Genomic DNA, 23,965 nt, shown 5'->3' on the forward strand with positions numbered 1-23,965 from the left:
AGGTGTTGTTGTTGTTGTTGTTGTTGTTGTTAATTCAGCAAATGATAACTATGAAGGCCACACATCGTGGTGAGGCAGAAGCATCGCACACTCCATTTTCATGTGGTCAAGTGCAGGAGGGCATCCATCTTCTACTCAGGCAATTTCAAACTCAAGATTCACTCTGAGGCTATGATTTCAAATCGCAAAAGTAAGAGAACTGACCTTTTCAGAAGCCAGTTGGATATTTCCCAGTTCCCTCTGATTTTACTCTCTAGAAACTAGCTGAAAGCCAGCAGTTTTTCTAATTGTATTCCTCATTGCTTGTTTGTCCTCATTAATATGCAAATATATTCCCAGCCAGCAGTGATCTCATGAATTTTTAACCAGTGATTAAAATGTTAACTAAAGTTGGTGATAGAGAGGATTATAAGTATGCTTAATCCTTAGATTAGGAATCTCCAAGTGAATTCATGATCATTATTCAATGAACCACCACCCAAGGAGCCTCAAGCCTCACCTTCACCTTTGCATTGTGGGTAACTGACACAGTTGTAATGTAGCTATTGGGAGATCTTTAAAAACAATGAAACCAGAGCTGGTAAGATGGCTCAGCTGGGGATGTGCTTGTCACACAAGTATATGGACCCTCCTAAAAAGGTCAAATGTGGGAGGTGGAGCTAGGCAAGTCCCTGAGGCTCACTGGCCAGCCAGTTTAGCTTAATAGGTGAGCTCTGAGAGGATTTGGAGAAAGGAAAGGGAGGGGGAAACTAATGTAATTAAATTATAATCTCAAAAAATAAATAAAAGTTTTTAAAATTAGAGAGAGAGACCTTGTCACCTTGTCTCAAAATACAAGGTGGATGTTACCTGAGGAGTAACACCTGAGGTTGACCTCTGCCCTTAGAATGCACACACACACACACACACACACACACACACACACACACCTGCATATGTACATGCACCTGAACCTACATAAACACACACACACAATAAAATTGAAAACAGTGAAGTCAAAGACACTTCTTATCATCAACCTTGGCCTGGGGAAACCAGTAGCTACCTAGTGAATGAATGTTTACAGAGATTTCAGTTCTACAGAAAAGCCACAATAATTAGCTTGTGACTGTAGTATGTACAGAAAGCATTTTAACAGAAAGGAAATAAGATTTTTTAAAAAAGAAAATTAGAAAGAAGAAAACTTCTTCTGGAGACATGGATCAAACTTGAAATTATTAACTCTAAAATAGAGGGAAAGCAAGAACAACACTTTCTCTCTATTCTCTAGACAGAATTAAAATCCAAGGCCCATATATAATTCTGCATTTCCAAAGGATGCACAAAAGCAGAAACAGTTTAGTAGTTTAGCCCAGTATAAGTAAAATATCCTGATATCAGCACACAATCAATATTTGTGTGCATATGTGTGAGTGCATGTGTGCACACAAATATAAAGATACATACCCAAGTGTGCGAGTACGTGTGTGTGTGTGTGTGTAAGTTCTGGGGATTGAACTCAGGTCTCCATGCTCACATGGCAAACATATTACTGTAATGTGGGCTTTCAAAAAGCCCATAGCATTTTTTAAATTAATAAACTGTAGACATTCTTCTTCCTCTTTGGAGTCTGCTGTGAATTTTACCTTACACCTCATCCCCACATCAAGTTAAAACATGGCACTAAAGGCAAACTGGGTACCACCTCTGCAGAATCAAGGGTTGCTCCAAGAAAATGATGCTTAGCTCTTGGCATGGGGCAGTTCATCTCTCTGGACTGCTTCATGGCTGTTTCATTAAAGTCCTCAAACCCCTGCGTAATACATTGAGTGGTTACAGTACTGCCTGACAAGTTACAGAACCATCATCTGAAATTTTATAAAATTAAGTTTTCTGATATTTGTTTTTCTTAAAAATTGTTTGACCAAAATACTAACTTATTTTCAAAACCCACACTATCTAAAATGGTGTCATCTTGGATGTCACAAATCTGATACTCCACATTTGTTATAAGAGCTAACACACAGCAGAGTAAATACTTCACATATGAAGAAGTTTGGGCTTTTTTTTTTTTTTGGTATTGTTTTGTTTTCTTTTTCGATCTTTTTTAAGGGATGCAGCTTCTTATTACAAAGTTATGTGAATTTGTCTGTGTCTGTATGGTATTTGTACATGAATGCAGGTCTCTGTGGAGTGACCTCTGAAGCAGGAGTTACAGAGGGATGTGAGCTGCCTGATATGGGTCCAGGTCCTCTGCAAGAGTGATATGTGCTTTTAACCACTGAGTCATCCCACTAACTCCCTGATATGTTTTCTTGATGCCCTTAATGAACTTGCATGCTGTCATCTTTCAGGAGTTTCTACATTTCAACACATTCAGCCTAAGATATATTATAGTCTGAATTCCCTGATACCAATGAGATACCTCTACCTCTGAGTGTCCATTGACATGAACTTACCAGCCCCTTCTCTCTGGCACCATCAGAACCACACAGAGCAGTATTTGTCAACCTTGGTGTTCAACCATCCAAAACCTACAGAGGCTAGGGAAAATTCTGCATGTGCTGATATACGGGCACCCATACATATATAAACACACATGTATACTTGCGCATATACACAAATGTGCATGTATATGTATGGATATATGTGCATGTAGGAACATATGTGGCCATTAAGAAAACCCTGCAAAGGAGAATTTTTCTTTTTCTACTTTTCCAAATTGGGGACTGAAATATCATGCAGTCTTGGAGCTAGCAAGTAGTAGAAGTTAAAGCATGAATGGCTGTGTGTGTTTGTGCATGTTTAAGTGCACAGTGTGTCTTACATCAGGTTATTTATAATTAAAATGTCAATATTAACAGATTAAATATTGAGTTATTAATTAAAGAAAATATGACAGACAAAACAACAACGAATGTGACTGGGCGAGCTGGGGATACAGCTGGGTAGTGGAAGACTTGCCTGGCATGTGTGAGAACATGAAGAAAACAGAGACACCAAGAAGGAGAGAGAATGAGGAGAAAGGGAGCAGGGGAGGAAGGAAGGAGAGAAGAAAAGAGGACAGAGGGGGAAGAGATGGAGGGTAAATGAGTAGACATGAGGTTTGGTGAATGGTTGGATGGAGGGATGGAGGGATGGATGAATGGATGGATGGATGGATGTTTGAAAGAATGGACAGATGAACAAGCAGGTGAACGGAAAGACAGAGAGACAGACAAGAACATATTCACCCAGATCCCAGATCAGGGAACTGAGCAAATTATAAAGGCTCCAAGTGTCCCTGTGACTATCCCAGGAAAGACCTATCTCATGGTTGACAGGGCACCAGCAAACATCAAAGACAACTTGCATCCTCTTGTCAACATCAGGACAAAGAATGAAGGAGGATTTGTGCTGATGATAATTGCAAGGCCTTCATTTGAGGCTCTTGCGGTCTGGAAGAAGAATCCACTTACATATACTCCCTGTGAGCAGAGTGCACAGCAGCCGCATTGCTGTAACGCCAGAGGACAATGGCCGAGGACAGCACATCCAGGATGGCATCAAACTAGAGAAGGAAACAGGATATTAGTGGTGCTCAGGTCAGTCAGGCACAATGTGAACACACTGGCCAACTGCGCAGTGACCAGAGGGTGTGGACAAGCATCTTTGAGTGAGTACATTTCTGCATGCCTCCTGCAGCCTCTTTGAACTCCATGATGGAAGCCTGGCCATCACACACTGTGGCCCTTGCATGGATGGCTGTGTTCTCAGAGCCCCAGGATCCCAGCTCTCTGGAGATATGGGACAGGAGATTAGAATGGGAAGTACTGTTTTCTGAAATACATGAAATTGTTTACCTTGTGACAGGCAAGATGACATTGGCATTTTCCTATATACCGTAAGTAAAACAAACGGGTGCAAATTCTAATTCTGGCTCTCACTGGAACTGTTCGAGCTAGGTTTAGGAGGTCCAGGAAGTCTCCCAGCAGTTTCATATTATGTAGAAAGTTCTATGCCTTTGAGAGAACCAGAGAGAGAGAGACAGAGACAGAGAGAGACAGAGAGACAGAGAGACAGAGAGACAGAGAGACAGAGAGATGTTTCTGAGACTGTTTATGCTGTGTATGTATTGTGTGTGTTCATGCACATATATGCCTATGTTGTATATTTACTTCTGGGTGGATGTGTGTCTATGCTGTGTGTGTGTGTGTGTGTGTTATGTCTGGCTGTATATTGTACATGTATCTCTTTCTGTGTGTATGTGTTGAGTGTTTCTTTCTAGGTGTGTGTGTATGTAGTTTGTGTTCTAGTTGCCAGTATGCTCATGTGTAATTTTCTGGACTATCTACAACCTTCAGAAGAATTTACAATACCCTCAAAGCAACACTCCCGAAACATTAAGTTCTTACAACAAAGGGCAGATGTGGGTCTGGGACTCAGTACAGAATGCCCTCTGTCTCTGCAACAAGGAGGGAAAGAGCCTGCTTGAAGCACGCAGGCTTGCAGCATAGCTGCCTCCATTGACCTATTTCCACCAGGAGTCAGGCAGGAAACTCAGCTCCCCTTAGCAGTGCTATAGACCGATTGACTTCTAGTGTGAAATCACAATCCATCTCAATTCCCAATGTCTCTGTCTACACCATCATATGCACCACCCAGGTGTGCCAGACCCGAATGCAACCTGGAAGGGCACAAAGAGGTAACCCTTCCAGAACATCCTCTCCAATCCCTCTCAGGACATGTGATCCCAGGATGTGTACTTGGGAAATATCCCACCCTAACACCTTTAATTCTGCTACGTTGTCATTTTCACAGAAGTTGTCACTAAAGTGATACTTTCCATCCTCTTCTCGTATATGCTAAGCACCAGTCTGTTTCATGACTGAGGTGAGAGTCACGGGCTCAAGGAAAGCGTGCAGAATTTCACAACGGTGAGGACATTTCAGGCTACTTACTGCAAACCCGAAGGCAGAGGCGCTGTACCTCATGACGGAGACAGCTAAAAAGAAAGAAAACACCGTTCAGATTGACAGCCCCGAGGGTCACGTGTCTCATTTGTTAGTTCATCGGCACACCAGATACAGCCTTTTCAATGCCAGGGGAAAGTTCCAAGAGAGTAATCGAATTTTTAATATCATTGTCTAAAAATCTAAGAGTTCAAAAAGAAGGAGAAATTATTTTCAAATTCTACGACACTTCCCCCTTCCACTGTGTTCTGAAGCATCCATGGAACTTCAGGGAAAACAAAACCAACCAACCAACCAAACAATTAAGCACTTGTCAATCACCTGGCTTCTGTGTCTTTGAAAACAGAAACTGTAAGCAATGAAGCAGGAACTAAATCTTCAGGGTAAAGCTGAAACCTGACCCCTGATGCCTGCACTATCAAGCCTACTCAATTTCTACTCTGAATCCATCCATGCTCACTGACCTTGGTGCAATAGATGTGCACAGTTAAAAGACCCCGCCCTGTTGTGTGCCCCACAAAACCACCTGATGTTGAACTGTGTCTTCAAAACGTCTGTACACGAGTTCTTCAGTGATACCAGGCTATTACCTGGAAGGCCACAAAATTCAAAGTAGATGCCCAAATTATTACAGTAAGATATATAAGGGCCCTTACTGCAGATTTATAATTAAACACGTGCTGTCAGCTGGGACGAGGACTCAGTGGGTTCAAGGCTTGCCTTGCAAGACTGAGAGCATGACTTCAACCCCAGCATCGAAGGGGAAAAGCCAGGCATGGTAATGTGATTGTAATCCCAGCGCTGGGGAGGTCAGGACAAGTGGATCTCTGGGACTCAAGGTCAGGTCAGCCTGAACTACTTAGTGACCACCAAGCCAGAGTAATTGACCCTGTCTCAAAAAACATGTTTGCAGGTGATTAGAATAGTCTCTTCAGAGGATCTGAATTCTGTTTCTATGTCAGTACCCATGTCAGGTAGTTCACAATCACCTCTTATGTCCAGCTCCAATGAATTGGACACCCTCTTCTGGCCTCTGTGGGCACTAATGCACACACATACAGAGAAGTAGAATTAATGTAAGTTTTTTAAAAAATGTGTCACACCTTAAAAGGTTGGTCTGTGACCTATACATACACTTGTGTTTGTATGTACATGTAAACTAGAATATAATCATACACACAAGTATACACACACACACATACACACATGCACACATGGGGGGGGGCACCATGATTTCACTCTCAGAATTACACTGGAAAGTCCCATTCACATGAGTGAGTTAAGCCTGCCAGGTGGATGGATAATGGATAGCACATATGAAATATTACTATTATTCACACTGCAGAGCACTGTGAGCCAGTGGGGTCCTAATGAACTCAGGGCCCTTCAGAGAGATGTATTATTTACTTAAGCATCATCTCCATCTAATTCCTTGCAAAGAGCAAAATGCCAAAATTGCATGGGGAGTGGAGAGTCCTCTAAAGGGTCCTCCATGGAACCTCTGCACCCTCCCATGGCTTCCCACAGTGGCCAGCTCTCCAGTCATGCTGTTAACCAACTGTAAACAGTAATTAGCCCAAGAACCACATGGAAGAGATCAGTAGCCTCTGAGGAGTTTATCAAGAGTCTCAAGAAATAAGTTCGTTTCCTTTGGCCTATAACTGAATTATAGTATGTCCTGATTCTGGGATAAGAATTAATCTAACAGATGTCCTGCTCCCATGTAAAATCACACGAAGGGGCTTCCTCACTCTCTCCCTTCCTTCCTTCCTTCCTTTGTATGTGTGTGTGTGTGTGTGTGTGTGTGTGTGTGTGTGTGTGTGTATGTATGTGTCAGATACATGACTACATGTGTGGAAGCTGGAGGTAAAAGCCCAATGTTATTCTTCAAGAGTTGTCCATCTCATGTTTTATTTTGGGTTGTTTGTTTGTTTGTTTGGTTGGTTGGTTGATTGGTTTGGTTTTCAAGACAGAGTTTCTCTGTGGAGCCCTGACTGTTCTGGAATTCATTTTGTAGACTCAGAGACATCTGCCCACCTCTGCCTCCTGAGTGCAGGATTAAAAGCATGCACCACCACCTGGCTCACTTTGATTAATAATCGAAGGACCTTGCTTTATAATCTGGTCTGAAGCTTGTCAAGTAAACTGGGTTGTCTTGTCCACAAGCCCCAGAGTTCCATTCTCTGCCTCTCCAGCGACACTACTCTTCTTTGTGTTCTGGGGATCAAATTTAGTTCCTATATTGCTATAGAATAAGCATGTGGCCACTGGGAACCTTCTCCCCCACCACCAAACGGAAGGGTTTGCACAGAGGCGTTTCCAATCTCACTCATGCAGAACAAGTTGTTTGGAGAACAGGACTGTCCCAGGGTGACCAGTGGAGGCACAGAAGAGGTCCCAAGAAGCTCCATGGGTGTGTAAGTAGGCACCACTCGAAGCGACCACAGGGCCAAGATGCTGACTGCAAGCTAGAAGCTGACTCAACTGTGAAGGATAGAACACTGAAGGCCCATGAGAGGGCTCTGTAGGTCGCTTCGAAGAGAGGTTTTCCTATGAAGGTTGTTCTTCTCAAGGTGGGGCTATGGAGCTAGAATCCGAATCCTAAGAAGCCATTTTTGTGAGTATTCACCCATACTGGGGTAGACTTTTCAACGATGTAGCTGCCTGTGAGTCCCCCATGCTTTTCTAAGGAATCCCAAACAATTCACTGGTTCACCAAGGTAGACTTGGGTGGGATCACTTCTTTATCTGTTGTTGGTCCCCTCAAATGATAATCTTTGAAGAATGGGAATATTTGAAGGGTTTTTTCCCCCCACATTTTTTCATGTTTTCTATATTTTCTGCAGTCATCATATGTAACCATTCAAATCAGATGATATATTTTATTTGTGGAAAAACCTGTCTGTATCGCACAAAGGTAAGCAAAGGTCCCAAATGAGCTAGCAGGACAGTTCAAATTAAGATCTAGGTCCTGCCAGCTCATGAGTGCTTTGCTCCGACAGGAAAGCACATGGTTATGGAAACCATTATTACATGTAGGCTTCTGGGTCCCATGGTCTACATGAGCAGGTTGCTAATGCTTCAGATTTCCCAGGAGTGTGATTGGGAGCCACATAATCCAGGCAATTAACACCAGCAGGACATCACTCCTTGCCTGACAGACCTGCCTTCCAGAGCTTGCCTGTCTTAAGGCAGACTGTCATTTATATGTTAAGGGAATCACTAACAACTACATCACAGAAGGCACACAACATAAGTCTTAAATAAATATTTATGCAGGCCTGGTTAAAAAGACCAGATATACTGAGTAAAACCAGACCAAAAAGCATGTTGGCCGAAAATAAATTCAAATAGAAAGGCAGCTGGGAAATGGAAGGGGACCCAGGAGACTCATTGTTAAGGCCAAGCCACAGGCAAGCCAGCAGCTGAGTAAGCAGGGCTTCCAGGGAGGGTCTGCTCAGCAGAGACAAAGGGCCTCAGAAATGCAGAAGAGAGCCACCAAGGACCAACAGCAAGAACCCCTGCACAACACCCAACAAAGAATCCCGCTCCAATCGCCAGCCAGCGAGATTTACAGAGACAATGAGGACCCATCTGTCATCCTTTCCAAAGGCAGGCAATAATTATCTTGAGCCTTCGCACGGTTTAGCAATACCCCAGGCCCCGTAACACCTCGGAGTTGTTAAATTATGTGAGCAGTAGAACTCTGTTAATAAATCAATCCCGGTTTAATTAGACTGTTCCTATCACTCAGATGCCTAGCAAACACCTCCCCCACAGCTGGGGAACAAGCCCACCCTGGAGAGCCCTGCTCCATCACCCACCATCAGAGGCAGGTTCTTCTCTCTTGCTTTCAGGAAGCTGGGATTCAAAAGAACTGGGACCAATGGAGGGGGTAGCAGGGCATATTTTTATGTTTTTTACTCACTCCCACAGAATCTTGACTAGTGTCCCTCTTCTACCCCTCTCAAACAAGATTATCAACTACTACAGAGTTAGTGGTAGGATTTTTGCTTCAGTGGAGATGGGGAAACTGCTTAATGAACATATTCTTAAGAATATGATCAAAATATGTTGTATTAAATTCTCAATGGAGAAAAAGAATAAGTCAACTTTGTGTAGAACTGGAGAGATGGCTCAGTTAATAAAGCGCTTGCAAGAGAGCATGAGGACCTATGTTCAATGCCCCAGAATTGACCCATGTAAAAAGGCTAGGTATGTTGGGTAGTGTGATCTTACAATCCCAGCACTGGGGAAGGGAAGGCAAGGCAACCATTGTGGGTCATGGGTCACCCAGCCTGGCCTACCTGGCAAGCTCTAGGCCAGCGAGAGACCCTGTCTCAAGAAACAAAGGGGATGGTAACCTGAGAAACGATGAATACGATTTGACTTCTGATCTCTGCACACATGTACACATGTGCACACATGTACACATGTGCACACATGTGTATCCCTACTCACAAACACATGTGAGTACACACAAATAAACATCCTGCCGCCATGATTTCCTGACCATGATGAGTTAGTTGTACCTCAAACTGCAAGCCCAAATAAGCCTTCCTTCCGGTTGTTTTTGTTCCTTGTTGTGGTCAGACATTTGACCACAGCAATGAAGAGTAACAGACGTGCCTAGTCATTCACAGATTGTGTACGGGTGGTGGCTTCCATGGTATATTATCAGAACTGGGCTGTTGTCAGATATTTTTACTATCAAATTCTTACTAAAGTGTTCCAAGTCCTAGAATAGAATTTTCCTCACACAGGGGGGATGTTAATGTCACAGGGGATATTACAGGTCCAAGGGAGGAACCCACTTTAATGAGCAATGCCTAAAACTAGAATCGGTGACCCAGAAGAGTGACTATCTTTCTTGCCTGGCCCTCTCCCCAAAACTAAAAGCTAAAGCTGTCAGCACTAGAACCAGATGGCATGGATGTTGTCTGACAAGGTTGTCCCATGTATCTCTGATATAAAGTTGTTGTCACGGAGTTTGAAAATCGATTTCATTCTCGTTATTATGTGTGCATGGCTATGGAAGTTGCAGATAACTTGTGGGAGTCACTCTCAGGGCCTGCAGACTCGGACTTCGGTCTTCATTCTTGGTGGGAGATGCCTTTACCCACTGAGCCATCTTGTTGGCCCCAAAAGTACATTATACAGAATATGTATAATGTATAATGTATGGTGAAGAGAAACCTACTGAGCAGGCTTTTAACGACTTGACTTAGGAGATGGTGCTAAAAAAGTATTTACTCATTTGAGTTTAACCAAAGTCCTTAGAGGACCATTAACAATGCTACTCAGGGAATAAAAGTTAAACATCACAGACAGAGTTTCTGTCTCTCTTCCCTTTCGGTCTCCCACAGAAACACATGCAAGTAATAAGAAACATGGAAAACTAGACAAAGAGTACAATGGTCAAGGGAATCCACAAAGCCCAATCCACAAAAGTTGGCTGCCAATACATTAGAGCTAGATGACACTAGGAGAGGAGGCCGAAAGCTGACAGCAGAGCTCAAACAAACTTCTGAATGGACTGAGGGTGTGGCTCGGTGGCACAGAACTGCCCCCCTGTCACCACCAAATCAGGTATGGTGATACTCACAAAATTAAGAGTCTGAAATTTTTCAAGGTTCCAAACTATCAATGTTCTTTATTTTCAAAAACAAAGCCACTTGTCTTCCTAATTATGAAAAAGGAGGAGGAGAGAGAGAAGAGGAAGGAGAGAAGGTGGAAGAGAGGAGGGGGAGGGGCATTTTCAATAATATTATGGTTCTGAACAGTCACTGGGTAGATACAAAAGTCAGAGAATACTCTGCAGCAAGTAAAAATCTCACATCCCCACAGAGAACTTAAGTGCCTTTAATCCCAGCACTTGGGAGGCAGAGGCAGGCCGATCTCTGGGCGTTTGAAGTCAGTCTTGCATACATAACATTCCAAGACAGTCAGGACTACATAGAAAAATCCTATCTCAAAGCCAAAACAAAACACCTTATTTTATGTATATAGCCTGCATGCACATGTACGGAGCGTCCACATACACCATCCCTTTAGAACTGGAGCTTTAGACAGTAGTGAACCTCAGTTTAGGACCTGGGAATCAAACCCAGGTCCTGAAAGGGCAGCAAGTGCTGTTAACCGCTGAGCCATCTCTCCAGGCCTGTGATCGCTTTTTCAAAGGTTGTCATCCTATCTCAAGCAGTTGACTGCATAACCTTAACATCATTCTAGCTCAAAACAATAAAGCTGGATTCAAGATTTATGCCAGAGTAAGGTCTCTCTACAAATGCGACTCGTGTTACTTGGAAGTATATGTTAACTGGTGTGTGTGTGTGTGTGTGTGTTTACTAGCCTAGCCCCATTCTAGTGCAACAGAGTAATGTCAGCTTTCAGAGACTCTGAGCATGAGCCTTTACAGACAACCCAAAGGTAGAAACTTTAGTGAAGGAGAAGAAACCCTGAGTCGTATTTCCAAGTCAGCAGTACATATCCTGCTGTGCATTCTAAAGTGAGGAAATAAAACAGGTAAGGCAAGAGGGGCTGGGGAGAGGCTCCACGGGTCAGTCCACTGTGCCAGCCTGAGGACCTAAGTTCAGACCCCCAGTCCCTGAGGAAACCTAGCATGGGTCTATAACCACAGTTACCATAGGGGCAGAAACATAAGGATCCTAGGAGCTTGTTGGGCAAACAGTCTATCCAAATCAGCAAGCCCTAGACTGAGTGAGAGACTCTGTTTCAGAAAATAAGATGGAGAGCCAGTCGGTGGTGGCACACGCTTAACCCAAGCACTCGGAAGGCAGAGGCAAGGGGGTTTCTGAGGAATTTGACATCAGTCTGGTCTATAAGTGAGTTCCAGGACGATCAGAGCTACACAGAGAAACTCTGTCCCAAAATAATAATAATAATAACAATAATGAGAGGAAGGCATCTGACATTGATTTCTGGCCTCTATGAGCATATGTGTATATATGAACACCACATAAACACACACACATATATGTGCATATATATATGCACACACATACACACACACATGTATATATATATATATATGTGTGTGTGTGTGTGTGTGTGTGTGTGTGTGTGTGTGTGTGTGTATGTATTTCAGAGTGAGAGAGAGAAGGAAGAGGGAAGAGGGGGGAGGAAGGAAGGAAAGGATGGAGGGAGGGAGGGAGAATACTAAATCCATTAAACAACCAACACAAGAAAAGCCTTGTAGCAGGAACAAATGTTGAAGATACAACTCTCAAAAAATGAAACTGCACACACTCTATGACATCACTGTGCAACCTGTGCCCAGACCCAAACAGCCAGATAAACTTTGATGAGGGTTTATAGATGGGGAACTGTATTTTAGGTGTTTTACATGAACAAGGACAATACTCCAGTGGTACTGAACTATAAATCAAAAATCAATCTATGTTGATACTCCAAGCAAGAACATAACAGTAAGGAGTGATGGTGATGGTTTTCCTTAGTTCCAAGACAATGACAATAGTTTGATTTTGTCCTCTCTGGGTTGTACTCGGAATTAATCCAATAAGGCCCGGGTTCAATCCTCAGTACCATATAGACTGTGCATAGTAGTGTGTGGTACTGCATACCTACTACCTCAAAACTCTGACGGTAGAAGCAGACCAAGGTCACTCTCAGCTACATAGAGTGTCTGAAGCCATAGAAGGCTATATAAGACCTACACTTCCATCTAGTCACAGCTAGTTATAACATCACACCCACAGTCAGTGCAACCCTGCTGCCTGCTGCTTAGGTTCAGCTGCCTGACTTCACTCTTACATTGTTAGAACCCGGCCCAGGAAACAGTGTCAGCCATATGGGAGGGGGGGTCTTCCCACTTAAATTAAGAAGACAACCCCCCACAGACATGCCCACAGGCCAACACAATCTAGACCATTCCTCATTTGAGGCTTTCTTCCCAGGTGGTTCTAGGTTGTGTCAAGCCTGACTAACCAGCGCAGACACCAATATGTCAAATACACAAGCAGTGGGACCATGGCTGAAATGACATCACCTGGTTGAATGTCACTCACCATGACCTTTTCTCCCTTCTGTTTACTTATTTTTTTTAACTTCATATTGATTCTTTGTGAATTTCACACCACGCACCCCAATCCCATTCATCTCTGTGTTGGGCAGTGGGCGTGGGGAAATAAAGGGAGTGGGAGAGAACCCGAGTCCCGTCAGAGTTCCTGTGCTCTGGGTGGATGGACACAGAGGACTGTGGAGCGCTCTCCACGTGGCCCCGGGTGGGTGTCCATCTGCCTGTGTGAAACTACTGACCCCAGCTTTGTGGGGGGTGGGGGGATGGACAGGGAGCAGTCCAAGATCTCTGGACCTCACAGAGGTCAGAGATAACAGGTTCTCAGTCTTGGACATCCCAGATGCCACTGTATGTCTCAGAAGAGCTGAGAACAAAGTGGGGGCCCTGGGGGCAGCTCCGTCTTCCCTTGGACCAAAAAGAGGAGAGGGCAGGGAGAGAGGGGGTGCTGGGTGGTTCCCTCTCAGGCAAGAGTCTTTAAGGCTTGCCTCTTTAGGGTAAAGCCTATTCCATCCTTTAAGCACAGCAGGCTTTGATGAGCAGAGATGGTCTATAGTTTTAGAGCTTTATTGTAGAAAGGCAGAGAGAAAGAGAAAAGGTAGAAGAAAGACAGAGGCCAGCTATGGCCACGTGGAGAGGGGGGAGAAGGGAGAAGGAGGAGAGCTAGAGATAAGAATGAGAGGTAAGAGCTTAAAAGAGTGAGGAGGGGCCAAGCAGCTCCTTCTATAGTGGGCTGGGCTACCTTGTTGTTGCCAGGTAACTGTGGGGAGGAGCATACCTGGCTATAGTCAAGTAAGGGTGAGGGTGGAGTCTAGCTAGAATGCCAGGAGCTTGGGGCTTTGTCTGTGAAACTTATAGTCACAGAATTATGGAGATAGGGGCTCTGTGGTGTCAGGCACCTGTCTCTGGGAAGGTGGCTCACCGTTCTGTCCCTTGTAGAGTTTTCTACTGGGTCTCTGGAGCAAGCCTAGCTCAACCAAAACAGGCTACCTTTCATGGTCCCACATCTCTGTCCCTTTGTCTCATAGTCTATCCTTGTAACTTCTCATCATGGAAGTAGCAGACTGCCACAGTACACCCTTTGACCCCACATCTTTACTTGCAAATGTTCACTGCAGTGAGTCAGTCATTGGTCTGGTTCAAGGCCTCTGGCTTCTGCCACACCATCAATACTGGATCACCACTATAACTCCTCTCGGATATCCTGTTGTTGCCCTGTGTCATGGAGATCCTGGAGCTTTGGATCTGCAGGGGTAGCCCATTCACATTCTCCAGCAGATCCTAGATGAGGTAGATATTGCGGTGGGCCAACTCAAAGCCCTAAATCTGAGCCTGGGGAGTAGCTGAGCTGGTCAGCCCACCAGCTCTCCCACACCCACATCACCAAGGTGAGCTCTCTTACACTGCCCCAGCTAGCTCACAGCATGCTACAGCAGGCAAGGGACACTCACCTTGACAGGGCCAGCTTTCCTGAACCCACATCACAAGAGCCTGCTCTCTTATGCTGCCCAGGCTGGGGTGGGGCTAGCTCAGCACAGTGCTCAGACATCCACATGGTTTCAGGTGGCAGCTCAGACCACAGACATCCAAATGGCCTTTGATGTAACATCAACAACGGAGCATGAACATCAACACAGACCCTAGCTATAGCAGGACCACAAACCCAGAACTCAGCAGCAACCAGGGCCAGAATGTCACATAATTTCATGTGACAACACAGGCCACTCCCATCAGTTTGCCCAGCATTCCCCTAAATAGACATCATTATGGTCTCAAGCAGCACCCACTGACATTCAGACAGCTTTTGGTGGCAACACAGGCCACAGATATCAGCACAGACCTCAGCTGCAATAGAAGCACATACCTAGACATGGTCCTCGGCAGCAGCCCCAGCCTTGGAAATCACCATGGCCTCACGTGGTTGCATAAGCTCCTCTTGTCTGCCTGTTCCAGGCTCCAGCCACCTTTCTCCACAGTGCACAAGCCCCTCTGTTTCTCTTGCACTCCAGTCTCTCCACTGTACACTTCATCTTTCCCATCTCTCCACCACAGATTCTCTCATCATAGTGGCGCCCAAGCTGGGTGCCTGAGTGTCTTCCTTCCTGCCGCCCCAGGTCAGCCTAGCGGGGAAGGCACTCGGATGTCCTTCTGCCAGCCACCTTGGGCTGGTGGGGATGGGGCTGGGGCTTGAGTGTCTCTCTTCTGGCTGCCCTAGATGGGTTGTTTATTGTTTATTGTTGTTGTTGTTGTTTTTTAAATCAAAACCATCTACTAGTGGACAATGTGGCTGAGATTTGAATGCGTCCTGGGTGTGGGAGCAATGTGATCCCACTGTAGCTGCCATGCCTTGCCTGGCATGTGGAATGCTCCCCTTGAACTGTGAGCCAGAATCAACTCTTCCGCCCTTAGGTTGCTCTTGTCATGTATTTTATCAAAGCAATAGGAACAGTAGCGAGCTCACTATATCATGGGTCCCCACAAGCATCTCCATGTTTGTTGGCTGACACAGTAAGCTCTGAATTGATTCAGAGCTTTACATAACCCTGGCTAATACTTGTTGCAGAAAAGAATATGAAGTCAGATGGTCAGCGGGGTGTTGTGGTGAAAATAAGTTCAGAAGAAGCAAATTGCCAGTTCCAGTCCCCACCAGAGTGGTACCTCTCCCATAGAATGTACCTGAATTCCAGACTCGTCCAGGGAAATCAGATGCTCAGGATAAAGCATTCAGTTTATGGTTTAGGCACAGTGAGCCATGATCACATACAGTTTACTTTCTACAAGCTGGGGGATGTTAGAGCACTTGCTTCTGTGCAGAGTCCCAGTACCACGTAATCCAGCGTGATGGTACATGCCTATAATCTCAGCGTCTGGAGATAAAAGCCGAATGATGGAAAACCCTAGGTCGCCCTCAATTATACCCTGAGTTTGAGGCCAACCCCAGTTATGTGAGACCTCGTCTCCACAAAAAGAGAAAGAAAGAAAGAAAGAAAGAAAGAAAGAAAGAAAGAAAGAAAGAAAGAAAGAAAGAAAGAAAGAAAGAAAGAAAGAAAGAAAGAAAGAAAGAAAGAAAGAAAGAAAGAAAGAAAGAAAGAAAGAAAGAAAGAAAGAAAGAATTCACTCCTTGGTGTAAAAAAAAAAATGTTTACTAGAAAAAATCCTAAACGCCTATTGACAGCCAGTCCTGCAAGCAAGATTTTCTGAGGACAAGGATTTTCTAGTCTGCTGCTCGCCATCTCTTGGATGAGACCGCTTGTCCCAAGTCAGACAGCACAGGAAGACCCCACCAGGTCCGCAGATTCCCAGAGAGAAGCACACACAGTTACCCTATCCTCATTCTCCAGAGGCTCACAGCATCCACAGAGGTTGCTCTCTATCAGATGGAACCACCAGGGATGGAGTTCAACAGGGCTTGGTCCTGGACGCACAGATTCACCATGGCAACATCCATACATCTATTGTTTAGAAATTTCACTGGTGGAATAAATACAAGTGTTTCCACAGTCTAATCTGAAGTATATGCTAAATCTGGAAAGAGAAGAGGGCTCAGCCTAGAGAGAGACACGCCATGAGTATCAGAGTAGAAAACACCATTCCTCAAATGGGAACTTGTCCCCAAAGTCCCATGCTTTGGTGGTTATTACAGGAAAGGTTACAACTAGCGTCTGATACAAACCAGATCTCCCGCTAATTTTTAATTTCCTCCCTCTATTCCTTCTCTTTAGAAAAAGCTACCCCCAACTCTAATTATATTTTAAAACGCCTGATTCATTATTACTTTAATTAAAATTGTACGTTTTCACCTAAAGTTGGAAGAGTTCTTAAAGATGGTCTGCCTAGTTCCAGTCCAACCTCTTTTGTGAGTGTGTGTGTGTGTGTATCTGTGTATGTATGCATATATGTATATATGTGTATACGTACATATGTATGTGTGTCTGTATGTGTCTGTGTGCATGCGTGTGTGTATGTGTGTATATATATATATATGTATGTGTGTATATGTGTGTATGTGTGTCTGTATGTATGTGTGTGTGTCTGTGTGCGTGCATATGTGTGTGTGTGTCTGACTGTCTGAGGATGTCTTGTGAGCTGGTGAATGCACAGTGCATATGCATGGAGGCCAGGGTCAACCTTGGATTTGTCCCTCAGGACGGTATCTCCCAGGTTCTCTGAGATGGGCTCTGTCATTAACCTTAAGCTCACCAAATCTGCTGGTCTGATTGGTCACTGAACCCCAGGAATCTGTCTGTCTGTACCTCCCTACCCCTTGAACTACAAACTTGCAACACCACGCCCAATTTTCTTACATATGCTCTGGGGACCAAACTCAAATCCTCATGCTTGCATAGAAAGTACTTCACTGACTTGCTGTCTTGTTAGGTCCTAAACCAAGCTTTCTTAAAGAACAGAAGAACAAATGAAAACCAGTGAGGTCTAGTGAAGGGAGCCACTGATGAGACTCCATTATCAACATGTGGAAAGCCATACCCAGAATACCTTGACTCTTGGTCATGAGCATAACTCAGCCTGATTTACCCACTGAGCCACCAGGCCAGGCTAGCAGAGCTCAGAAAATCCTCTGCTCATTAGAGACCCTAACTGTGCAATGACCTGAAATGAATTTTCTGTTGTGGCCTCTGAGAGTAAAACTGGCACCCTCACAGAGACATGCATGTAGGCAAATATCAATGCACATAAAAATAAATAAAATCTTTTCTAAAAAGCAAAAGAAAACTGATAAAGACAATTGGCATGCTGGGGGGGGGGAGGAAGGTTTCCATGACAATTAAATGCTGCTTGTATGCATCACTTCTGAAATATACATGATTACCAGAAGCATAGCAGTGCTAAGTTGCGACATGCCCTAGACATTTGAGTCCCGTGAGCGAGGACTCCAGAGAAGGCAGAGACTTTTCACACCCTGTCTATGGAGCAATTTGTGTTTCCTTCATACTCAGTCAGCCTGGCAGACAATTAGGGAGCTATTTAGACTGTCTGAGGAAACAGAGACTCAGTCTTCCCGGGACACCCTCACCATTGCACCACATGCAGAGAGCCACGAAAGCACGAGGGTTCAGAACACTAGTCACTTCTCTCCAGAACAGTGTCCCATTGTGTATGTGTGACCCAGCAACCAGAGAACCCCACATGAACAGACTGTTTTCACAGTCCAATCTGAAGTATATGTTAAGTCTGAAAACCCTAGAAAGTGGTATCATGTGTATCAGAAAGTAGGAAAAAGCTGGGCGTGGTGGCGCACGCCTTTAATCCCAGCACTTGGGAGGCAGGGGCAGGTGGATTTCTGAGTTCGAGGCCAGCCTGGTCTACAAAGTGAGTTCCAGGACAGCCAGGGCTATACAGAGAAACCCTGTCTCGAAAAACCAAAAAAAGAAATAAAGAGAGAGAGAGAGAGAGAGAGAGAGAGAGAGAGAGAGAGAGAGAAAGAAAGAAAGAAAGAAAGAAAGAAAGAAAGAAAGAAAGAAAGAAAGAAAGAAAGAAAGAAAGAAATTCCTCATGGGGCCCCATTTTCAGATAAAGTCCCATACTTTGGTAGTTATCACAGCAGGAAGGTAAGGTTACAGTTAGCATCTGGTAGAGATCAGATCCCCTGTTAAATGCCCTACAGTACTTCCCACCAATAAGGAATTATGCTTCCAAAATAGTAGTCATAGTGATGGGGGCAGGGTACCTTGCTCATCTGCTCTAAGCAGATGGGACCAATCTCAGCTCTTGGGGACCTGAAGATTTATGTAGTGCTCAGGGACCTGTACTGTCTTCCTTGCTGAGTATAATAGGATGAATGAGTGGGTGGGTGGGAGGATATAGGGATGGATGGATGGTATAGGGATGGATGGATGATATAGGGATGGGTGGATGGATGAGAAATAAAAGTCAAAATGAAATTCAGAGCTTGGCATGTGTTCCAATTATTTGGTAGAGTTTTGTGCCTAGCATGCATAAAGTCCTAGGTTCAATCCCAATCACTGCATAAACTGGCTATACTGGTGTACAACATTCATTCCAGCACTCAGCAGGGAGAGATGACGGTATCAGCAGTTCAAGGTGATACTTGACTACAGATTGAGTTTGAGTTCAGCCGGAATACATGAGCCCTGACCTCCACAACCACCAAAAAATAATGAAGTACACTTGGACAAGACAGGTCTTTCTGAAGGACTTGGCCCAGGAACATCACCAGGCCATGGGGACTCTGGGATTCATCCACCCAGAAGTGAGACTGGAGTGTGGGATTTTTCTCCAGTGAGAAAAGGTGAGGACAATTACAGGTGTGGATCTGAGTTCAGAGAACATCTGCTGAGATTTCTAGGTGCTTGTGTCCTGGAGCAAAGAATCGGAACAGGAACATATAGCATGTGGTAAGGATAGACTATTGATTAAGTAAGAGAAAGACACTCTCACAAATGGGTGTGGGCTAGAGAGCGGAGAGAAATTAGAAGTTCGAAAAATCACCCAGCCACAAGAACTCTTAGCATGTATGTATTGTATACATAGCACCCACCTCCTCTAGTTCTTGGAGCAGTGGGCTTTCTTTCTTTCTTTCTTTCTTTCTTTCTTTCTTTCTTTCTTTCTTTCTTTTTAATTAATTAATTTTATTTATATGACTGCACTGTAGCTGTCTTTAGACACACCAGAAGAGGGCCTCAGATCTCATTACATATGGTTGTGAGTCACCATGTGGTTGCTGGGAATTGAACTCAGGACCTCTGGAAGAGAGGTCAGTGTTCTTACGCTCTGAGTCATCTCTCCGGACCCCATTCTGTCTCCTATCTGTAGCCCTTGGTCTGGCTTTCTACTCTTCTCCGTCTTTATTTTCTTTTATGCTACTTTAGAGGCCCCTCTCCCATCCTATTCTCTTGACGCAAAAGACTTGAGAGGTACCTATGCCCAAGAAGTCTGCAAAGATGCAAGAGCCATTTGAGAAAGTGGGCTCTCACAGGCACAATAAGCTGAAAGCTTTGAGTGACCATGCTATGTGACCAAGGCCATAGACAGTGACCAAGATCTAGCACCTGGAAAAAGAGGACATTCCGGGCTTGGGAAATGGCTCAGAGGGTAAATCTCCAGAATCCACATAAAGGCTGGACTCTAAAGCTTGTAATTTGGAACAGTATATCTGTAAATCTAGTGCCTACAGAGAGATGGGAGGCAGAGGCAGGAGAATTCCCAGAAGGCTAAGGGCCAGCTGCCCTGGCTTTCACAGCAGCAAACATTAGAGAGCTACTGTCTTAAACAACATGGAAAGGGAGGTCAGATATCCAATGTCGTCCTCTGACCTCCATATGACATGGTACATGTGCACCACAACACACCCCCATGCACACATTTTTAAATGAGAAAAAGAAAAGGGATATCACTAGTCAGGTAGTGGGTGGGGCCCAGGGAGCACAAAGGCAGACTAGAGAGGATATGAGGATTTTGGAAACTGACCGAGATTTTAAGAAGATGAAGTCACAGACTGTGACCTGCCCAGGAAATTCTACAAAGTGACTCTAATCACCAGGAAAGTCTTTGCTGCGGTATTTCTCATTAACCCCTAAACCAGGGAAGAAGCCACACCAGCTAGCCCGTTGTAGCTACCTCTGGAAGGAAGCTGGGCCAGGAATTACACAGGCCTAATTTTAGCTTGCAAAATAAGCTCCAACATAAAAAGAGTCACTAAGAAGTGGCAGTAAGAATCTGAACCTTTTGCAAATGGCCTGGCAGGACTCCTCACCCACCAGCAGAATGCCTCTCTCTAAGGCCAAGTTTTTCATTTTAGGAGACAAAGGTCTCCCACACCAAAAGGAGCCAGCAGGAGAGAGAGAGAGATAATGGCCGGGCCCCTCCTGGGGCTCCAGGCTGACAAGACTAAGGGTTTTGAATCCAGCAGGGGTCACACCTTTCTCAATGGCTAATGCATCTGAAAGTATTTTCAAGTCTAAACAGAAAGGGCAGAGCTGGACTGCAGCCCCACTCCATCCCGAGCTCTGTATAAATGAGGAGTGCCTTATAGTGTATGTGACTGCATCCTGAGTGCTCCCTTGTGTGCCATAGACCTGACATGTAATCCCAGCACTCAGGAAGAAGGAGGACTGGTGAGGGTTTTGAATGGGGGGGGGGTACTGTTCAATAAGGACACTAAGATGGGCTGCCGAGGGTGTGGAGTTTATTAAAAAAGCTGTTAAGGCTGTGAACAAACAGATAGACAATAGTATAGCTGGGGCTCTGAGGAAAGTCCAGGCCCCAGCACCAGAGACTGACCCCATGGCAGGAGCACTGACCAGAAGAATCTGGGCCCATGTTGCAGAAGGAGGGAGGGGATCTCTTAGAGCTCTCTGAAGGAAGAGGTTGTTCACAGCACAAGCCTGTCCCCAGACTGATTCCCCATAGGCATGAGGAAGGGGATGGGTGTGGAGCAGGACAGTGGCCAGTGGCCGTGGGTGAGCTCACTAGCCAGGGGAGGAACCCTGGTGCCTGGATGAGAGAGGGTGTGGTCACCTCTCAGCAGCAGGGTGACTGCAGGCAGTGTGGTCTGAGTAGCTGTCTGAACTAACTTTCTCTCTCTTTCTCTCTTTCTCTCTTTCTCCCTTCCTTCCTTCCTTCCTTCCTTCCTTCCTTCCTTCCTTCCTTCCTTCCTTCCTTCCTTCCTTTTCGTTTTTTCTTGTCTTATCTTGTCTTTTTTTGTTATTTTGTCTCTCTCTCCTCACACCCCTGATCCCCAGCCTGGAGCTGAGGACCCAACCCAGGGTCTTGCACTTGCTGGGCAAGCACTCTGCCATTGAGCTAAATCCCCAACCCCTGGTCTCTGAACTTGACAACCAGAAGTTTGCTGGAGTCAGCCTGGACTATGATAGGTTTACACTGTGACATGGGATCCTATTTCAATCCGAACAAAACAAAAGCAAAAAGAATTGCTGTCACCAGGTCTCCCGTTCAGGGAGAAAAGGACCATTTTGCTTATGCTTGGAACCTCACGACACTGCCGTCAAGCCTCTAGATCCAGAACGGGACCGTTTATCATCATCATACTTACCTCTCAGCCCCAGCTCACTGTCAGTGTCAAGCCACGCCATCGCATCCACGGTTGAGTTTTGTGCATCGAACATGGTGTGCAGCCATTTGGAAGAGATTGATTTGATAAAGGATTGCAAACGGCATCGGACAACACCTCCCCAAGGCACCGAGGCGCCATTAATACGGAAAACACCAGGCACGTCTCAAGTAGTGCTGGCACTCAGATCTGATGACTCTCTTCCCAGCCTGTCACAGGGACCTGACCCACGGCCTACACCCATGTAAGATGCCACGGCCTAATTGGATAAATGATGGCGCGTGGGTGGGTGTGCAGCCATGCATGTATATACACATAAAACAGTTTCCGTACAGCTCAGCCAAGTGGAGCACCACCCGCCCCCCCCATGCCCGTAGAGAGGGAGGGTGGAGATTGCTCTGTATACTGACAACCCAACCTTACTCCACATCCAAACCTCCTTGACTGCAAAGATGCAGAAGTCCACGGCTGGTGCACCCAGTGTTTGTTTGTTTGCTTGTTTTTGAGACAGGGTCTCTTGAAGCCCAGACAAGTCTTGAACTCACTACGTGGCAGAGAATAACTTGAACTCCTGATCCTTCTGCCTCCATCTACCGGGTTCTGGTATTACGGGCCTGACCTTGTTGAAGATACTAACTCAAAAGACAAAGGGATGTATATAAAATCTCGGTCATCTTTGAAGTCGTTCGTTGGCTTACAGCATGAGTTTTTCTCAGTCAACAACACGGCCCTTGCACTAGTGGAATGTTTTCCTCTTTTATACAGCCAGAAAGAGCCCATTTAATGCTAAGCTGAGAGAACTAGGCTTAAAAAAAAAGAGGGCAAGAAACAAATGAGAATTATTTCACCAAAGACCAATGATCAAAGCAGGGCACTTGGCCAGATCTAATATGTAAATGGATCTCAGCCCAAGGCCTCGGTCAGTAATGTACCCATTTTGCAGGGGTGAGGACTTGAGTTTGCGTCCCAGAACCCACTTTAAAGCAGTGAATGTGGTGGGCATCATGATCCCAGCGCTGGGAAGGTAGAGACGGAAGGATCGCTGGGGCCTGCTGGCCAGCCACCCTAGCCTAGAGAGTTCAAGGCCAGTGGCCCTAAACTGACAAAGCAGAAGTAATTTATGCCCGTCTATGAGAAAGGAGTTCTCTTACACTGAGAGGATGTATTTGGGGGGCACGTCAAAATGCGTGCTGTCTCTCACCTCAGTGACTTTGGTAGCAAAGGAAACAAAGGTGAAGAGAGTTTGAATTCATTAGAGATTGAGGATTAATTAGGTCATCTCAGCCCCATGAGTCACAGCCATCAATTTAAGAGACACAACACCATACACTGGGTTTTAATGAGTAGGGTTACAAAACTGTTTAAGAGCAAAAACTCAACTGTCAAGCCCTGTTAAGCAGGCTGATAGAAGATCGTCCCCTGGGGCACTACGGAGAGTCTCCTGGCAAGAGAAGCATAAAATAAAATCCTTGACAGGTGTTTGCCACCAGAATATGCCATTGTATATGTGTGATAGAATCCATTCATTTGTTTACTGTGCAATGAGTGTTGTTAAGACAACAAGAAGTTAATGTGGTAGAGGCTAAGGATATAGCTCTGTCAGTAGAGTGCTTGGGTAAAACACAGAAAGCCCTAGTTCCCATTCCCAGCACCTCCTAAACCAGAGGTGGTGGTATAAACCTTTAACCCCAGAGCTTCTGATGTGGGGGCTGGAGAACTGGAAAGTCAAGGTCATCCTCTGATGGGTACCAAGGTCAACCTCCTTCATCTGGTCTTGTCTCATAGTGGGATGGGAAGGGAGAGGGAGGGAGGCAGGGGAAAGGTGGGAGGAGGAATAACTAATTAACCAATGCTTAATTAGACCAAAGACCAACATATGTGTAGGTCAAAATGGGGGCAAGGCAAGGATGGTGTTTCTAGATTGAACCA

The 23,965-nt window shown here is 45.1% G+C and overlaps 1 protein-coding gene across 1 annotated transcript in view; it reads right to left on the reverse strand.

The window, feature by feature from the left end:
* Positions 1-23,965, reverse strand: part of Tmem163 (transmembrane protein 163) — a 173,996-nt gene that overhangs the window by 56,078 nt on the left and 93,953 nt on the right. The window contains exons 3-4 of the mRNA XM_021198549.2: positions 4,920-4,963; positions 3,438-3,529 (exon numbers count right to left, since the gene is read on the reverse strand). Coding sequence (XP_021054208.1) covers positions 3,438-3,529; positions 4,920-4,963 — 136 coding nt within the window. The remainder of the gene's footprint in view (positions 1-3,437; positions 3,530-4,919; positions 4,964-23,965) is intronic.

The sequence above is a fragment of the Mus pahari genome, chromosome 5 (assembly GCF_900095145.1).
Source record: "Mus pahari chromosome 5, PAHARI_EIJ_v1.1, whole genome shotgun sequence".
Classification (NCBI taxonomy): domain Eukaryota; kingdom Metazoa; phylum Chordata; class Mammalia; order Rodentia; family Muridae; genus Mus; species Mus pahari.